Source organism: Marmota marmota, unplaced genomic scaffold (assembly GCF_001458135.2).
Source record: "Marmota marmota marmota unplaced genomic scaffold, marMar, whole genome shotgun sequence".
Classification (NCBI taxonomy): Eukaryota; Metazoa; Chordata; class Mammalia; order Rodentia; family Sciuridae; genus Marmota; species Marmota marmota.
In genome coordinates this window covers 1,467,448-1,486,400 of record NW_026000048.1, presented here as the reverse complement: position 1 = coordinate 1,486,400, position 18,953 = coordinate 1,467,448, and the positions used below count along the sequence as shown (strand labels likewise).

Here is an 18,953-nt window from a genome sequence, read left to right as displayed (position 1 = left end):
TAGTTTCAGAATTTTGTACCCAACATGTAAGGGAAGGGGCTCAGAAGTTTACAGTCTGCAGAAGTTCACAAAAAGCAGTTTTTGTTTCTGTTTTTTCCTCTGTTCTGGACAAGTTAACTTTTTAAGGACACCTGGGAGGGGGAGAACTTTTTTTTTTTTTTCTTTTTTCCCCCTGCCAGCTGTTACCATGGAGCCCAGTTGATAACTTTTTTATCTTAGAAATGTAGCCAACTCTGTGAAGCCCCAGCTCAAGGCCAGAGGCCTTGTTCACATATTTTGTGAAAAACTAGTAAGGGGGTGTCTAGCTTAGGAGTGCTGATTTTTCCAGCCAGTGGCCAAGTAGAACAGGGCGACACGAAAAGAGGAAGTTTATCTACACTGAACTCTTTTATAGGGACTCTTTTGTTGAAAGTCCTAAAGTCAGCCGTGGTGAAGACTTCTGGAGAAGGTCAGTTAAGACTTTTCTGTGGGCCTGGTACAGAGGGGGAAGACGGGAAAGGCGGGGCTGAGAGCAGCTCCGTGGATCTGAGAATGAGGAAGGAGAGATGTAAAAGAATAATGGGAAAGGGGTTTGGGATTTTCCTAGCAACAAAAACTTGAGTAGTAGAACAGGTAGAGCAGAGGGGAAGACGGAAGTGAGTATCCCAAAAAGCCTGTGAGGGACTTTAAATTTTTAGTAACCTGTTTTCAGTGATGACAAAGCAACTTTAAAGGCCATTTTCATTACATCTTGGATAGTGGTCTGAGGGCTCTCCTCAGCTGGTTTGAGCTTTGGGTTAGCTGGTAAGAGGACCTGGTAGGACTCGGTGTGGGCACTGACAGGAGAAGAGAGGAGTGAGTGGGTGGAAGGGTACCTCAGTACTTGCTACCTCAGCAAGGGGGCAATGGTCTGAGAACCGGCGGAGGTTTGGGTTCCATTAGGCAGTCCCTGTATGCTCATATCCCCATGACTTACAGAAGAAGTCGGCTTTTCCCCCACACAGCCATGACTGTGGCTTCGATAGTCCGCCGGGCAAACATGGTAATCTAGGTTAGCCAACCTGCATCTGGCTTGCGTGTCCCTACATCCATAATGTTTTGTTTCCATTATCTGTGGTACAGAAGGGATTTAATGGAATTTTAGTGGGATCCTCTTCATCAGGGATATCCCAATAGGAAAGACCTATAGCCAGCTGACAAATGTTTGGGTGGAGAGATTGCCATGAGGTCCCTAAGGGGGCTGTATGTGAGATAGACCATACTTCCTGTCCAGTAGGATTTGTGATCAGCCATTGCTGCTGAACGGGCTGATGAGGGTTAGGACTACTGGTGGTCAAGGGGAGAGTCTATAGCCCTATCCACACGGCAAATACGCAATTTGAGAGGGTTACCAGTCTTTTCCAATTTCCAGCCAGAGTCTGGACAGGGCGCAGGCTTGAGATGAGAGACATGGATCCAGGAAGTGATTCCATCTACCTTTACCACTGTAGGTGTTATAAGTAGCACCTGGTATGGTCCTTTCCGGCGGGGTTCCAGGGATGACACCTGATGTCGTCTTACGTAGACGAAGTCTCCCACTTGATATCGGTGTGGAGTCCCTTCGTCCCCAGGTTGGTAGGCAATGGCCAGCTGTTTTTACAGGTATCGCTGAGTTCTTTCAAGAGCTTTAAGTCTGTCAATCAAGGGGGTGTGGAAGGGATCGTTAGGTCTTAGAGTTGGAGTTAGGTCCCTTACTGGAGGAGGGGCACCATAGAGAATTTCATAGGGGGTGAGGTTACACAAAGAAACAGAGGGAGTATTTTTTGCACGAAACAGTGCATAAGGCAGGAGCATAGTCCAATCTTTTATGCCGGTCTCTAAGCTTAATTTCGTTAAGGTCTCTTTAATGGTTCTATTCATTTTTTCTATCTGTCCTGAGCTCTGGGGTCTATAAGCACAATGTAACTTCCAATTAGTCCCCAGGGTCCTGGCTAACCCCTGACTTACCTGGGCCACGAACGCCCATCCATTATCAGACCCTATTACCTTAGGCAGGCCGTATCTTGGAAAAATATCTTCTAGGATCTTCTTGACCACCATTTGCGCCATTTCTTTTTTTGTGGGGAAGGCTTCAATCCATCCTGAAAATGTATCTACGAAGACTAGGAGATATTTAAGTCCATACCTTGCTGGCTTAATTTCAGTAAAGTCCATTTCCCAGAATTGTCCTGGTCTGGTTCCTCGTATGCGCTTTCCTGCAGGAAGCTTGGAAGGGTAAGCATTAACCAATTGACAGACCCGATAGGCTTTTGTTACCCGTTCAGCTATTTCCTTTCGCTGTGAGTCGGTTAGTGGAAAACTCTGTTCTTGATCCTTCTGGAATGCCTGCAGTTTCTTTGAACCAAAGTGAGTGAGTTGATATACATTTTTAACATAGTGTAGGGCTTTCTGAAATTGCAGGCTGGGATCAGTGAAATCGAGGAGTTCAGTGTCAGTGTCCTTAGATGTTAAGTTGTTGGGGTGCTCTGACGTAGTTAAATCTCCTGACTTATGTTCCCCCGGTGTGGAAAGTGTTAACATGGTTGCTCTGTTTAGGGCTGCCAATTTAGCCTCTTCATCCACCCTCCTGTTAGATGGGGGTGGTATCTGCACAATGGTTTGTTTTCTGGGCTCAGTGAGCCATCGTTTACCGCCCCTAAGGGAATAGCCCAGGAAGATTACTTCTTGCTGGCAAATTTGGGCCTTTTTGGCAGAAGCTTTATATCCGAGTTGAGCAAGCTCGGATAATAGTGCTTGGGTCCCAGACTCACAGTTTTCCTTGGTGTCTGCTGCCAGTAGTAGGTCATCCACATATTGAAGCAGGGTGACTTTGGGGTGCATAGTTCTGAAGTTGTTGAGATATCTGTGCTTTATCAAAGAGAGTGGGGGAGTTTTTGAACCCCTGTGGGAGTCTAGTCCAAGTTAGTTGACCAGACGTTCCGGTTTCTGGGTCTACCCACTCGAAAGCAAACAGCAACTGACTATCTTTATGCAGAGGCAAGCAAAAGAAAGCATCTTTTAAGTCCAGAACAGTATACCATTTCTGCTCAGGGTTCAGGGTGCTGAGCAGATTGTACGGATTAGGTACCTTGGGGTGAATGTCCTGCACTCTGTTGTTGATCTCTTTTAGGTCTTGAGTGGGGCGATAGTCCCCGGTTCCTGGCTTTTTTACTGGTAGCAGGGGAGTGTTCCAGGCCGATTGACAGGGAGTTTCTTCTTCTTTTTCTTCTTGCTCATGCTGACCTACATTTGAGTTCTTTGCAACACATAAGTGATGAATCCACTGAAAGAGAAATTAGGGAAATTACCCCATTCAAAATAGCTTCAAGGACTGCAGTTGTGGCTCAGTGGTAGAGAGCTCGCCTAGCACGGGCGAGGCCCTGGGTTCGATCCTCAGCACCACATAAAAATAAATAAATAAAATAAAGATATTGTGCCCAACTACAACTAAAAAATAAATATTTAAAAAATAGCCTCAAAGAACATAAAATACTTGACAATCAATCTAACAAAAGAGGTGAAAGACCTCTACAATGAAAACTACAGAACACTAAAGAAGGAAATTGAAAAAGACCTTAGAAGATGGAAAGATCTGCTGTGCTCTTGGATAGACAGAGTTAAAATTGTCAAAATGACCATACTACCAAAACTGTTATACAGATTTAATGCAATTCCTATTAATATCCCAATGACATTCTTCATAGAACTAGAAAAAACAATCATGAAATTCATCTGGAAAAATAAGAGACCCAGAATGGCCAAAGTAATTCTTATTAAAAAAAAAAGGTGAAGAAGGAGGCATCACAATACCAGACCTTAAACTATACTACAGAACTATAGTAACAAAAACAGCATGGTATTGGCACCAAAATGGACATGTAGACCAATGGTACAGAATAGAGGACATGGAGACTAACCCACATAAATACAGTTATCTTATGTTACACAAGGGTGCCAAAAACATACATTGGAGAAAGGATAATCTCTTCAACAAATGGTGCTGGGAAAATTGGAAATTCATATGTAGCAAAATGAAATTAAACCTCTATCTCTGACCATGCACAAAACTCAAAGCGGATCAAGGATCTAGGAATTAGACCAGAGACCCTGCACCTAACAAAATAAAAAGCAAGCCTAAATCTTCATCATGTTGGATTAGGCCCCGACTTCCTTAACAAGACCCCTAAAATGCAAGAAATAAAATCAAGAATCAATAAATGGGATAGATTCAAACTGAAAAGCATCTTCTCAGCAAAATAAACAATCATTGAGGTGAAGAGAGAGCCTACAATATGGGAGCAATTTTTTACCACTTGCACATCAGATAGAGCACTAATCTCTAGGATATATAAATAACTCAAAAAACTTAATACCAAAAAAAGAAACAACCCAATCAACAAATGGGCTAAGGAACTGAACAGACACTTCTCAGAGGAAGATAAACAAGTGAACAACAAATATATCAAAAAGTGTTCACTGTCTTTAGTAATTAGAGAAATGCAAATCAAAACTACTCTAAGATTTCATCTAACTCCAGTCAGAATGGCAGTTATCAAGAATACAAGCAATAATAAGTCTTGGAGAGAATATGGGGGAAAGTTACACTCCTACTTTGCAGGTGGGACTTCCAATTGGTGTAACCACTTTGGAAAGCAGAGTGGAGATTCTACCGAAAACTTGGAATGGAACCACCATTTGACCCAGCTAACCCGCTCCTTGGTCTATACCCAAAGGATTTAAAATCAGCATACTATAGTGACATAGTCACACCAATGTTATAGCAGCTGAATTCATAGTAGCTAAACTGTGCAACCAACCTAGATGCCCAACAATAGATAAATGGATAAAGAAACTGTGGTATATATACACAACGTGTTGTGGGGCAGTTCTCTCAGAAAACACACCAAGTCCCAGTTTTGTCCAAATTGAAGAGTCTTTATTTAGCTGGCCGGCTGGCGACTGCTCCCCACAGGACCCATAACTGTCTCTGCAAGGAATAGCCCTGAGCCTGAGCATTTTAGGTTATTTAAAGGCAAAAAACACATCTGGGTTGATGTAGCTGCAAGCAAGCAGGTACAGAAGTTGAATTGGGAAGTTAGAGAGACAATGCAATGGATACATCGGTATTTCCCACAGGACTTTCCAGGTTGGCATAGCAGCAAGCAAGCAGAAGGGAATTGGATCAAAATAACCCTAGTTCAGTACAAGTTACAGAATGGTTACTAATGTCTAGACAATCAATCTCTGACAAAGTACATTGCCCAAGAAAAATGGAAACCAAAGAGAAAAAATTTATATTGTATAAGAATTGCTATTTTGTGAATGGCCAAGTATGCTATGCTAGGTAACTATTAATGGGTACAGAGCCAGGCTTTCCCATGGGAGAAGAATTTCTTACATGATATGGAATCTCAGGGTAAAACAGAGTCTATTTGGGCATTGCTCATATACCCTGGCCCATAACAAATGGAATATTATTCAGCATTAAAAGAGAATAAAATTATGGCATTTGCAGGTAAATGGATGGAGTTGGAGAATATTATGCTAAGTGAAGTAACCCACTCCCCAAAAACTCAATGTTTTCTCTGTTTAGTAGATGCTGACTATGATGGCAGGGGAGTCATGGGAAACTTTGAATTGGGGAAACAGGAGGGTGGGGAGGGTTATGGGGGAAAGAAAGATGGTGTTATGAGATGGACATCATTACCCTAGTAACATGTATGATTGCATGAATGGTGCATCTCTATACTGTGTACAACCAGAGAATTGAAATGTTGCACTCCATTTGTGTGTGATGAATTGAAATGCATTCTGCTGTCATGTACTGCTAAGTAGAACAAATAATAATAATAAAAACAAAACATGCCACATAGCACAACTCTGTAACTATTATCTGGATGATCTTATACATATTCCCAAACTCAGCACTTCACTTTCCTTGACTTGAAACTGAGTCATGGTAGAACTCTGGGGTTTGTTGTTCAAATTAAATGAATTTAGATACAAAAGCATTTTTCATTATTAATTGATGTTAGTACCATTCATATAGGGAGAGAATCAATCCTCAGTTTTTTTCTGTGTTTATTTTGTAAGGGAAGGACAGCTTTACATTCCAGGTTGCTTTATAAACAGACAACTGTGTTATATAGATAGTTAGGATACTCTAGTGTGGGCAATTTAAATTTTTTCTGTGTGTGTTATTTTTTCTTCTCTGTAGTGAAATTTCCAGGTACCGTCCTCAGCACTGGGCTTCTTATAGGGAAATGTTGGTCGTCACTAGCTTTAGAGTGATGGGAACTGCATCATCTGCTACAGTGAGAGAATCACAATGGTACTCTGGTATGGACACAACTGAAACTTTGCAAGTTTCTGTATTCAACACCCATGACATGACGAATCCAATGACAGTGACAAATATCAGTGAGATATTAAGTGATGCCAGCTGAAACCAACACCTGCAGTGGCACTGAGAGGACAAACTGACTTTGTACTAGCTCCATCCTTTGAACATGTTGTCTCTGTCATTCAGCAGATACCTCTGAGATTATTTAATGAAGTCTTCACATAATCCCAGCCAAAGGCTGAGGAACACGTGCATGGGTAACTCATGTCTATTTTCCTTCTCCTTTTGTTTATTTTACTGAAATGCTTATTCTGCTGCAAAGTAAATCCCGTATTTTGTGTGACCCTTTGAGTCTGATATAGTAGATTCTCTTACTCTCTCCACCCAGGTTTGTACCTTCACACGCCCAATAATGTCTTTTCCTTGATTTCCTTGATAAAATGCCTCAAGTCAGCCATTCTATAGAACGTTCCCTTTGAGTCACTGAGAGGAGTCGCCTGGAAGGAAGAGTTACCTAAGCTGTACATGTGGGAAAGAAGTGTAATAAACTCCTTTGCACTTTTATGACTTCAAGGAAAATCTGAGGATTTGGTAGTAAATCAGAGAAACAAAAGCACCCTAATCCGAACCCAACAAGGGCAGTCCTGACAATCAGCCCAAACCTGACTTTCTGCTGAAAGGGCTGGGAATGTGGATTTAGATAGGGGTTAGTTTAATTATAGAATACTTGGTATCGATCTTAAATAGAAAATGAGGGCCTTGAAACTGAGTGATTACGAGAACCAATATGGAAATAAGTCAGAGTGGACTCTGCACTCTAGCTAGCAGGACTATTGGACCCCTGTCAGTATAAGAGGCCAGAAGGTAGATTCGGAGGCCAAGGAATTAACTGTCAATGTGTGCTGTGTACCCAAATTTATTCTTTTCTATTTATTTTTTTACAAAATAAATTATTATGAAATAATAAATTTATGCCTTTATCCACATATTTTATATAAACATGGAAAAGTACATACGATACAGCTGTTGGATTTAACAGATAATTATCAAGTACACACAGGGAGAAAGAGAGAGAGAGAGAATTTTAATATTCATTTATTTATTTTTTTTAGTTTTCCGCAGACACAACATCTTTGTTTGTACGTGGGGCTGAGGATCGAACCCGGGCCACACGCGTGCCAGACGAGCTTGCTACCGCTTGAGCCACATCCCCACCCCCCTCCTCCTTGATTTCTATGGTTAATACATCTTTGTTTTTCTTTATAATTTTGCAGACTATGGATTCCCAAACAGTATAGCCTAGTTTTGCCTGATCCTGAGCTGCATATAAATGGAATGCATTTTTTCCGAATCTGGATTTTTTCCCACTCTGTATTATGTTTGTAATACAGGTACAACAATACAGGTATGTTTGGCCCCCGAGGTTGTTTCAAACTTGGTGTTGTCTCTTTTTTCATTTTGTCATTTCTGTGGGAATGCGGTGGCACCGTGTTATATTTCATTTTGCCCCTCACCATTACTAATGAATTGACTCTTTTTTCATGTTTATTGCCACTCAGATACTGCTTTTGTTTGTTTGTTTTGTGATATGGTAGTTTGAGATTTTGCCAATTTCTGTTTTATTGTGTTGTCTTTTCTTCTTGATTTGTCAGAGTTGTTCTATATTCTGAATAACAGAGCCATTTTGGATATAAGCATTGCAAGGATCTTTTCCCATTCTTGGGGGTTCTTCTCATTCTATTTAATAGAATCTCTTAGAAAAATAATTTCTTAATCTTAATATGACCCAATTTATCAATTTTGTCCTTTGTAAGTAGTATTCTTTAAATCCTCTTAATTTTTTTCCTACTCCAGAGTCATAAAGATGTTCTGTTTTCCTCTAAAAGCTTTTATGGATTTACCTTTCATATTTAGAACTAAAATCCATCTATAATCAATTTTGAGTATGGAATAAGGTATATGCAAAGATACATTTTTTCTTATGAATATTCAGTTCACCCAATATAATCTGTTGGATAAACCATTCTTTTCCAACTTGCCCTGCAGCACCGCCATGGTCATAAACCAAATGATAAAGTATATGGCATTACTATGTGACGTCATGTAGAGATCACCTTGATGAGGAGGTAGTTTCAAAGTGCACTTCAAGGCAAGCCATTTCAGATACCAAGCTAAGCAGTCTGAGTGAGTTTTATTTAATCAATGAAAACACAAAGTGAGAAGCAAAAGGAAAGAGAAAAGGGAATGAATTAAAAATTTTTTTTCTTTCACTTTTTTAAATTACTGCATCAGAGTTATACATAACACTGGAGTTCATTTTGACATAATTATACAGGCTTTGAATATAATTTCTCCAATTCTGTCCCCAGCACTTTGCCTTTCCCTCCCCTCCTCTCTCCCCTGTTCCCTTTCCTCTGCTGGTCTTTCTTCTATTTTCTCATAGTTCTTTTTAAATTAGAACTTTTTAAATGTATATCTCTGCTTTATAGATATACATAAAGGTGAAGTTCACTGTGGTATATTAATACACACTCACGATAGTTTGGTGGATATCATTCCAGTGTTCCTCCCTTTTCCCACTGCTCCTCCCTGCTTCTCACTCCCCTCTTCCTCCACTCCCCTAATCTTTCTTCCATTTTCATGGGATGCCCCACCACTACTTTTTCCCCTTATTTTGGTCTAGCTTCCACACATGAGAGAAAAAAAAAAACTGCAGAACACTTGGTGAATTTGCATGTCATCCTTGCACAGGGACCGTGCCCGTCTTCTCTGTATTGTTTCAATTCTGGTATATGTGCTGCCAAGGCAAGAGTGCGAATAAAAGTTGACAAGGAAGAGATTGGAAAGTGGATGAGTGGTGCTATGGATACCCACACTATCACAGTCCTGATCCGGCTCTCACATAGCTTCCTCTCTGTTTCTCTCCCGCTCCTGGACCTTTCCTTCCTTCATCATCTTTTTTTTTTTTTTGTATTGCCCATCTCTCAATAGTATGTGCAAAAAGAAGAAAACTGGGTATAAAGAAAATTATAGCCGGACACAGTGGCACATGCCTGTAATCCCAGCGAGTGGGGAAACTGAGGCAAGAGGATTGCAGGTTCAAAGCCAATCTTCACAATTTAGTGAGACCCTGTCTCAAAATAAAAATTAGAAAGGCTGGGGATGTAGCTCAGTGGGAAAGCACCCCTAGTACCAATAGATAAATAAATATTACAAAATTGCACTTAATAGCTTTGGAATAAAAAAGAGAAAACTATAGTGACAACAAATTTCAAGACACCAAAAACAAAGTGACAGTCTTTTAACAACTGCAGCTCTGTCACTAAATCAGATTTCCTCAAAGCAAGTGGTCCAGAGCCTTGGGAGCTGTTTCTATCACATAACCAGTCCCAACAGCTCAACCCTTCCGAGTCCCACTGGGACCATATACAAATGATCTATCTCACTGTTTTCAGTAAACAATGCCGACAAACTGGGAGAAACCACCCCAAGATTTCTTGGACCCATGGACACAAACCAAGACTATCAATTCATGTTATGCCTTTTACAAAGGGTCAATGACAAGTTAAAACTGCAGCCAATCAGCTCAGGTGAATTCTAGGTCCACTGGAATAAACTCTCACAGAGCACATTAAAAGTAATTTTAGTGGAATGGCTGATTAAAGTGGATTTAAGAGAATATTACAGTGCTGTACTGCTGAGTTTAGTACATATACAGGCCTAATAGCAGCACAACAGAGGGGAGAGTGGGGCTGTGTTGTGGCTTAGGTCTGTATTTTGCTGGAATTAAGCTAGTTTTACTCTAAAGTAGAATGTGAAAAGTTCAGATTCATGTTGTAATGCCTAAAGCACCACTAAGAAAATTTCTCATAAAATATAAACATAAAAAGAAAATGAGGGGCTGGGGATGTGGCTCAAGCGGTAGCGCGCTTGCCTGGCATGCGTGTGGCCCGGGTTCGATCCTCAGCACCACATACAAACAAAGATGTTGTGTCCGCTGAAAACTAAAAAATAAATATTAAAATTCTCTCTCTCTATCTCTATCCCTCTCTCTTAAAAAAATAAAATAAAAATAAATTTAAAAAGAAGAAAATGATACAGCAGAAAATACATACTTCCTATAAAGGAGGCAGTAAAGGAAGATAAATGGATCAAAAATAAAACTTACAGACAAAAAAAAAAAAACAAATTAAAAAACGGCAGGTGTGGGCTGGGATTGTGGCTCAGTGGCACAGCACTTGCCTCACATATATGAGGCCCTGGGTTCAATCCTCAGCACCACATAAAACTAACTAAATAAAATAAAGGTATTGTGTCCATCTACAAATAAAGAAAAAAAATTTAAAGGCAGGTATAAGTTCATCTAGTTCAATAATGACATTATGGTGAATTAATAAAACATGCTAATAGGAAAAAAGAATAATGATATTCAGTGTGAATGGATTCAAATATTCAAATCAAGTCAGAAATTATCATTAGAAACTGGATTAAAAATACAATTATATTCTCTCTACAAGAAACACACCGTACTTTCAAAAACACAAATAGATTGAAAATAAAAGACTGGAAAAAGATACACCATGAGACCATTACCCCAGAAAAAAAGTAGAGTCATATATTAATAATGAATAAAACAGACTTGGGACAAAATACATTACTAGAAGCAAAGAAAGAAATTTTATATTGAGAGAAGGGCTAATTGATCAGGAAGAATTAAGAATTCCAAGCATATACTTATGTATGAAAGAGCTCCCAAATTGTGTATAGCAAAAACTGACAGAATTGAAGGGAAAAATATACAATTCATCAATAATAGAGACTTCAGTATCTATGATCAATAATGGACACAATAACTAAACTGAAAATCAGCAAGAATGTAGACTATGATCCACCCAATTGGCCTGATTGACATCTATGAAGCACTCCAACCAGAGACAACAAAATACATATTCCTCTCAAGCACAGATAGTATACTCTCTAGGGTATAGTTGGCCATGTACAAATCTCAATAAATTTAAAAGGATCTAAACCATACAAAATATATTCTCTGACTGCAGTGAAATTAAATTAGAAATCAACAAAAGAAGGACATTTGGAAAACCCAGGAATATTTGAAAATTAAATGCACAGTACCAAATAATTCACAATTCAAAGAAAATCACAAAGTAAATCAACCAAATATTTATTTGTTCATTTATTTAGTGCTGGGGATCTAACCTAGGACCTCACACATGCTATGCAAGCACTTTATCACTGACCTGTATCCCCAGCCCTTAACCAAGCAGGAAGAAAAATGCCCACAACATATAACTGGTACATGGTGTTTAGGAGAAAGTTATAGCTACAAATGCCTATATCAAAAAAAGAAAGGAAGGAAGGAAGAAGTCATATCAATAACAAAAATTTACACATTAAGAAACTAGAAAAAGAAGAGCAAACTAAGCACACATTTTAAATTCATATGGATATATCTAATATGACATTAGAAGTAAGAATGTAACTTTATTCCTTTAAAAAAGCAAGCCAGATATCCCATCAATACTCAAATAATTACGTTTTCCATATCTATTTGAAATGCCACCTTACGCAAACATCAACATACCATGCAACAGAACATAATTTCTCCTAAATTTAAAAAACAAATGCAATGGGCTAGAGTTGTGGCTCAGTGGCAGAGCGCTTGCCTAGCATGTGTGAGGCACTGGGTTCGATTCTCAGGACCACATATAAATCAATAAAATAAAGGTCTATCGACAACTAAAAATATTTTTTTAAAAAAATGCACTAAAAAAGGTGAAGTTGAATCAAAATGATTTTCTATCCGATTCACAAAGCAAGTCATTGAACAATGGAAATGGTTTGTTACATTCCAAGGCACTGGAGATGGTGTGATCTGACCTGTTAGACAAATGAGTGACACCTGGAACATTGGTTTACAGGTTGAATAAAAATTTTCAAAAGAAGGTGTGTACCATGAAAAAGCAGAAGTCTGATGGACAGACAGAAGCAGAAAAAGGTCAGGGTGTGGTTTCATGTTTAGAATACAAATCTTTGAGAACATCTTCATGGCATCTTTCCACACACCTCAAAGGTATAAAAGACCCTGGTTCAACCTGAGTGCTCAGCTCCACACCTGACACCCAGGAGTCTCAAACTTCCACAAACGGTTAGTGTTATTCTTTTTCTCATGGGGATTCTTTTGCCTGTTGATCAAATTTTGTACCTATTCAGCACTTGTTCTCTCTGTATTTGTGTTCTGTCCCCAGTCCACACGTCTAGTCAAGCAGCCTCTTTACTAAGAGGATGAACGGATTGCTGAAAATAATAATAGAGTAATGACAAGGGACAGAGGCAAATGCAATTCATTAAAAAGTAAGAAGGGATAATGAAAAGATTTTGGTGAAAATAAATGGTACTGAAAATATGATCTGGGGAAGTTGTTATGTGGGGATCTATCTGGCTCTGAAGAGGATGCATGAGACTCAAGTCAATGCAGCTTTTCTAAAAGGTGGCGAAATCGCCACATCTGTTCCAATCCTGATTCCTTTTCCCAAAAACACTACAAATAATGTTATCTGAACTTGCACTTATTTCTTTTGTGGGGGTTTGTTTGTTGTTTGAATCTTCATTGAAGGACCCCTAGGGAATATTATATATATATATAATATGTATATATTATATATATACATATTATATATATATATATTATATATATATACACACACACATATCATACATATACATATATATTATATATACATAATAATCACACATATATTATATATGCATGATATATATCATTTATATATATCATATATGATATGTATACATGACAAATATATATAATGTATATCATATATAACATGTTACATATCTATACATATGATATTTGTATATATATCTCTCTCCAAGATTTCCTATTCAGAAAGACACTAAATTATAAACACCATACCCCTCTTATACTTAACAATAGTTCTACTTCAATACTATATGATAAATCCTGAGGTGCTTGGTAACAAATAGCAAAAATTAGATATGATCCTCTGCACAAGAGGAAATTTCATGCACCCATTTCAGGCTGGCTCCAGCGCGCAGCTATGTCTGAAGTCCATCCCGACTGGCTCAGTGAACATCAACTACAACGCCTAAATGAAATGCTCATTGTGGTTGATGAAGATGACAAGGTCCTTGGGGAGGACACCAAGAGGAACTGCCATCTGAACGAGAACATCGAGAAAGGTGGCACCGAATGTTTCTTTGTTAATTTTGCAAGATTTTCTCATTTTTCCCACCTGAGAGAGATGGAGAAGCAGGAGAATCTGGGCTTTTTGCATAAGGAGGCCATATGGGCACCTTGTCCTTTCACAGCTTCTCTCTTTGGGAGAAGATTCTGAGGCACCCCCCTTGACAAAGAGTCTCTGCTCAGCCTAAGTGTCAGCAGAGTCCTGAGCCTCCCAGACAACTGTGTGCTCCCTTGTAAAACCCAGCTCAGGCAAGAATCCTCCTAACTTGGTTCAGAGAGACTCCCACCCTCCGTATCTGCTCAGGTCCTCATGCCACACCATTCTCAGGTGATGTCTGATCACCCAAGCCCATCTTGAGAAAGAACCATATTAATCCTGTAGACCTAATTGGAATGCCTCTTGCCCCAGACATACCCTCCTAGAAATTTTCCTTCGGCCTTCCTCCATTCTGCTCCTTAGGGACAAATTCCCTCCCGCCAGTGCTGATTTCAGAGTTGATACCAGAGCTACTCTAAGGTCTCTTTTCCCATACTGTAATAGTTGTGAATAAAATCTGGTTTTCCTGATTGAACTACCATCCAGCTCTGGTCTTCTCTGACAAGCCTAAACTTTTACTTTGAGTTTCACTTTGTCAAACAAGTTTAATTACCTAGAGGTTTCAAAATGTCAATTTAGACAACTGCATGTCCCTTGCCCTACTCAAGGGTCATATACAGATTTTTCAGATAAGACAAAGACTGAGGACTATTGCAGGGACTCCCCGTGTTCACTCACAGTTTTGGGCTTGTTCTCCCAGGGCTGCTGCACAGAGCCTTCAGTGTGGTTTTGTTCAATACAGAGAAGAAAGTCCTGATTCAGACGCGATCAGATGTCAAGCTGACTTTTCCTGGTAAGTCCATTCAGTTGAACCTATGACTTAACAGAAACTTTCCATGTAATCTGACCTGGCGGATTCCGAGACATGAATTATCTGCACAGCCAGATGACATTTTAGGAGGAAACTGCAGACCCATACTTACCAGTCTGATATTTCTTCAGTGGCCTGGGTTTTTTCTAGTTGGGATTTTTTTTTTTATGGCAGTATAAAGCTATTTAAATCCAGAAGAACTTATCCATCTAAGGTATCGGGGAACTAAAATAAATAATATTTAAACATAAAATTAAGAAGATAATAAGGGCTGGGGATATGGCTCAAGTGGTAGCACACTTGCCTGGCATGCGTGAGGCACTGGGTTCGATCCTCAGCACCACATAAAAATAAAATAAAGATATTGTGTCCACCTAAAGCTAAAAAACAAATATTAAAAAAAGAAGATAATGATAGAAACTATCATCCTACCATCCAAGTCTTAAGACTGAATTTTTCTATACTTCCTAAGATCATGACAAATGTAAGAATATCCCTTTAGAAGCGAGGATAGCAGATGACGACATTCATAAAATATCCTGAACTACAGAAAAGAATAGGGGCAGGGACTTCTGGAGGGAAGTGGGACAAGTTATGGAAAAGTAAAGGAAGAAATAATATGGGGAATAAAGATTGCCTTGTGATGCAAATATAAAAGCTTCCCAGGTAATAGGAGATCTCAAGGAGGAACTGTCAGAATAGGTGCCACCTGTGAAAAAGCTGTCTGGGTGGGGAGCCCCTCTAATTTCTGCTGGTGGATCTTCGCAGGGCATCTTACTGACTTCCCAGGGAGAAGATGTATAATGTTGTTTTCATTTTCTCTGGTCAGATAGGGCAAGTTCAGAGCAAGCCCCTTCCTCCACTTGCTCTTTTCCAGGTTTTCTCAGTTTGGAATCCAAAGCAGCAATTTTGGTGTGGCATTTCCCAATCTCCTATTCCTGCCATTTTGAGGTGGTGTGTCCCAAGCCCACCACTCTCACATATGCCCTTTACTTCCCCAGCGAGACTCTAAATCCACCGATGCCATACACACATGCGCTCATCTCTTCTTCTCTCAAATGGGATTTCGGATCCATTGTGAGACATAAATCTGCCCAAGAGGTGCTTCTCGTCCTGAGACTGACTTGGAGAGTGCAACAGGGCATATGGGTGAGCACCTGCAGCAGGCAGCCAAGGCTGAGTCTTAGGAACAGCTCCTCAAGTAGCCACCCAGAGGCACCTCACCCAAACCCTCACCCCATGGCAGCAGGGACACAGGCTCTGCCCTGAGCACCACAGCAAACCTGCACTTCCCACCTACCAGGCTGATGATGACAGATAATGACGATTTTACCCAAAGAGTCTGTATTTGTATTTAATATATTCAAATAAAGTAAGAGGAATAAAGTAAGAGGGATGTTTCCCTTGTATGTTCTTTCCAGGGCATTTTTCTGACTCCTGTAGTAGTCACCCATTATACAACCCTGCAGAACTGGAAGTGGAACTTGGGAGTGAAGAGGGCAGCCCTGAGACGCCTGCAGGCTGAGCTGGGAATTCCCCAGGAGCAGGTACGAACATCTGCCCAGTAACAGCTGTGCTGTCCTGGGAACTGGATCTATGCCCTTGGCCTGGCAATGGTGCTGTTGCAGAGGACAGGGTCATAGCACATTGGTTTGTTCTGGGCAGGGTTGGGATGGTTCAGGAATCTGGTTTTCTATTAAAAAAAAATTGAAGAAGAAATTGCAGTGTATGCTAAAAGGAATGTCCAGGATCAGCCATGACTGTCCATTACCCATTTGTTAACTTTATCTGTAAAGCCAGTAGGTGAGAGGGGATGGCCAGTTTTCATTGGATTTTCTGTTGTTGCGGGTGGAGGAGTTGGTCCTTCAAAATAGGACAGAGATACATTTGTTACACCAAGGAAACCAAAGTCAGATTATTATTCAGATTTGAGTCTACAAAATTTTAGTTAGTTCTCTCTGCTCCCTGGCTACCACAGAGTGAGCAGCTTTCCTTCACCATGCTTTTAGCCATGATGCTACAGCTCATCTTGGCCAGAGCAATAGAGTTGGCTGACCATGGACTGAACCTCTGAAGTTCATTATCAGTGTAGACCACTAGCAGTCTTTGCACTTCTGGTACTGTGTTAACACGGTAGAAACAAGGACCATTGCTCCTTAGGAACAGTTTCCAAGTGAATACACAGGGAGTCTTAGGCCCCTGGACTTAGACATTCCCATCACAGATGACATAGTTTCAAATGAGAAGGGCATATCTCATGACAGCAGGGGACAGGAATAGGCCTGAGCAACAGCTCTCCAGCTGTTCCAGAACAATCAAACCAATGTCTACTGAGATGACCAATGGTTAAAAACAAGACCACACCTGTAGAGTGTTCACCAGAAATCCTTGACATACCAAAGTGCCACTGATTACATCATCATCATTTTTTGGAAGGAAAGAATATTCATGCCATGTATGTCCCAAATATGGACCTGGTATTTGTCCATTGTCATGACATTAAGGAAAAAATCTGAGAAAGATCACATCTGCTAAGGCTAACTGACTTTTCAGGGAGTCTACAAGCTTTTCCCATCTGTGTCAGCTGTTTTATAGCCATTCCCTAGGTCTCCAAGGCAATTTTAAAAGGTAGCATGCATCCATAAATCTGCATAAAAATGCATAATGCATACATCTGCATAAAAATTGTGCATTGTCAAAGTGATCTGCCATTTCTTGAATCAATTTTGTTTTTGTGTTAGTGCCAATAAAGTTTGCAATCTCCCCTTAAAGAAAAAAAAAATCACTTAAAATTAAGGTTTGGATAATAACCAATTACCAACAGAATTTGTTTATCTGAGGTAAACAAATGTGTTCATTTTCTCCTTTTTCCTGTACACTGTGTTTTATGCTAATGTTATTAATGTTGCATCAATTTCTGCCACAGCTTTCTACAGATGACATAGTGTTTATGACAAGATATCATTACAAAGCAAAATCAGATCAAATTTTGGGAGAACATGAGATCTGCTAACTTCTCTTAGTGAAGAAGAATGTGACCATCCAACCAGATCCCAGTGAAGTTGACAGCTGCTGCTACCTGGCCCAGGAGGAATTGGAAGAGCTCCTGGAAAAGGGAGACAGGGGTGAAGTGAAGGTCACGCCCTGGCTGAGAATCATTGCAGAGAGGTTTCTGTATAAGTGGTGGCCTCACTTGGATGAAGTGACCCAGTTTGTGGAGCTTCATAAGATACACAGAATATGAAAAACAGGGAGGAAAGTGTCTGCCAGGAAGGGCCAGATAGCAAAGGCTATGCTTGCAAGTGGGAGACTCTGGTTTAAATGGGATTACGCACCTCAACCAAAAAGGGGACTCGATTGCTAATCATCTATAAATCACTACTTTTGATCATTTAATCTGCTTTGTCATGTTGTCTTCATTTCCCCCTTTTGCTTTATTTCTTTCATCTGCCTAATTGCAGGGAGGGAATTTATTGTTTGCCCCAGATGCAATTTCTAAAAAATTTTAAAGTTCATTTTAAAAATGGAGGAAAAAAGAAGAAGAGAAAATCCCACAAGTAGAGATCTGAAATCAGCATTGCAGTAGCTAAATGTCACATAACCATCTTTGGACAGCCCTTGGATGGGTCTCCAGGCCTCTTATTGAAAGAAGCACAGGAAGCCAAATCCAGCTATTAACAGTCAAGCATAAAATTTGGCAAGAACTGAAATGCCTAAATTACACTTAAGCTGTCCTGCTTTAACTTGCAAGAACTAGATTAACTGTCTTCTAAGAACTACCGTATTCACTTACCCACATTAAGTATTTCTACGTAATGCACAGTGGTCATAGTACATATTCATCAAATGAATGAATTAGGGATCCTTCAGACAAGCGTGAAATAATGTGTTAAAGTAGTTTCCTTTCTTGGAGTAACTTAGAATTTTCACTGACTTGAAACATACTCAAAAGGCCTGCCTGCTGTTAGCTGTTACACTTTACTTGTGGAGGGAAGCCAGAGCATCATTCTTGGAAAAACTGTCATTCTCACATTTTATTAAATTTATCCCTGTGTTTGGAAAGCAGTGGTCTATTTTTTTTTTTTTTTTTTTTTAGCAAGAAGGGCCTGGACTGACGNAGTGGTCTTTTTTTTTTTTTTTTTTTTTGGTACCCGGGATTGAACCCAGGAGTGCTTAACCACTGAGTCACATCCCAAACCCTTTGTGTACTTTATTTAGATACAGGGTCTCACTGAGTTGCTTAGGGCCTTACTAAGTTGCTGAGGCTGAATTTGAACTTATAATTCTCTTGCCTCAGCCTCCCAAGCTGCTGGGATTGCAAGCATGCACCACCACACCCAGCAGCACTAGTCTATTTTTTAAGTCTGTTCCTTTTGGGGGTGGTGGTACACCTATGATCACAGCCTGTTGGGCAGCTGAGGAAGGAGGATGGCAAGTTCAAGGCCAACCTGCACAATTTAGC

The 18,953-nt window shown here is 39.9% G+C and overlaps 2 protein-coding genes and 1 non-coding gene across 5 annotated transcripts; 1 reads left to right on the top strand and 2 right to left on the bottom strand.

Moving 5' to 3' along the window:
* Positions 1-1,103: 1,103 nt before the first annotated feature.
* Positions 1,104-3,092, bottom strand: LOC107150191. Of its 3 annotated transcripts, XR_007351124.1 has the most exons (3): positions 2,769-3,087; positions 2,005-2,111; positions 1,170-1,651 (listed from the first exon to the last, which is right to left on the bottom strand). XR_007351124.1 is itself a non-coding variant. In XM_048812781.1 (2 exons), exons 1-2 carry the CDS (start codon positions 2,836-2,838, stop codon positions 1,646-1,648), a joined length of 840 nt encoding a protein of 279 aa, XP_048668738.1. In that variant the 5' UTR covers positions 2,839-3,092; the 3' UTR covers positions 1,104-1,645. The 3 variants fall into 3 exon arrangements, 2 of the variants coding, with proteins under 2 accessions (XP_048668738.1, XP_048668739.1); XM_048812781.1 differs by having other exon boundaries at positions 1,104-1,651; positions 2,005-3,092; XM_048812782.1 differs by lacking the exon at positions 2,005-2,111 and having other exon boundaries at positions 1,111-1,651; positions 2,144-3,091.
* A 4,546-nt stretch (positions 3,093-7,638) lies between these two features.
* Idi2 (isopentenyl-diphosphate delta isomerase 2) lies at positions 7,639-17,837 on the top strand. The gene is given in 6 exon segments (XM_048812780.1): positions 7,639-7,745; positions 13,418-13,579; positions 14,381-14,473; positions 15,913-15,973; positions 15,975-16,038; positions 17,418-17,837. Coding segments are annotated over 5 exon segments (678 nt in total). The 5' UTR covers positions 7,639-7,745; positions 13,418-13,437; the 3' UTR covers positions 17,736-17,837.
* On the bottom strand, positions 9,047-9,149 carry LOC125619593. Its single transcript, XR_007351133.1, has one exon. It is a non-coding gene; the product is annotated as a U6 spliceosomal RNA (small nuclear RNA).
* Positions 17,838-18,953: the final 1,116 nt, after the last annotated feature.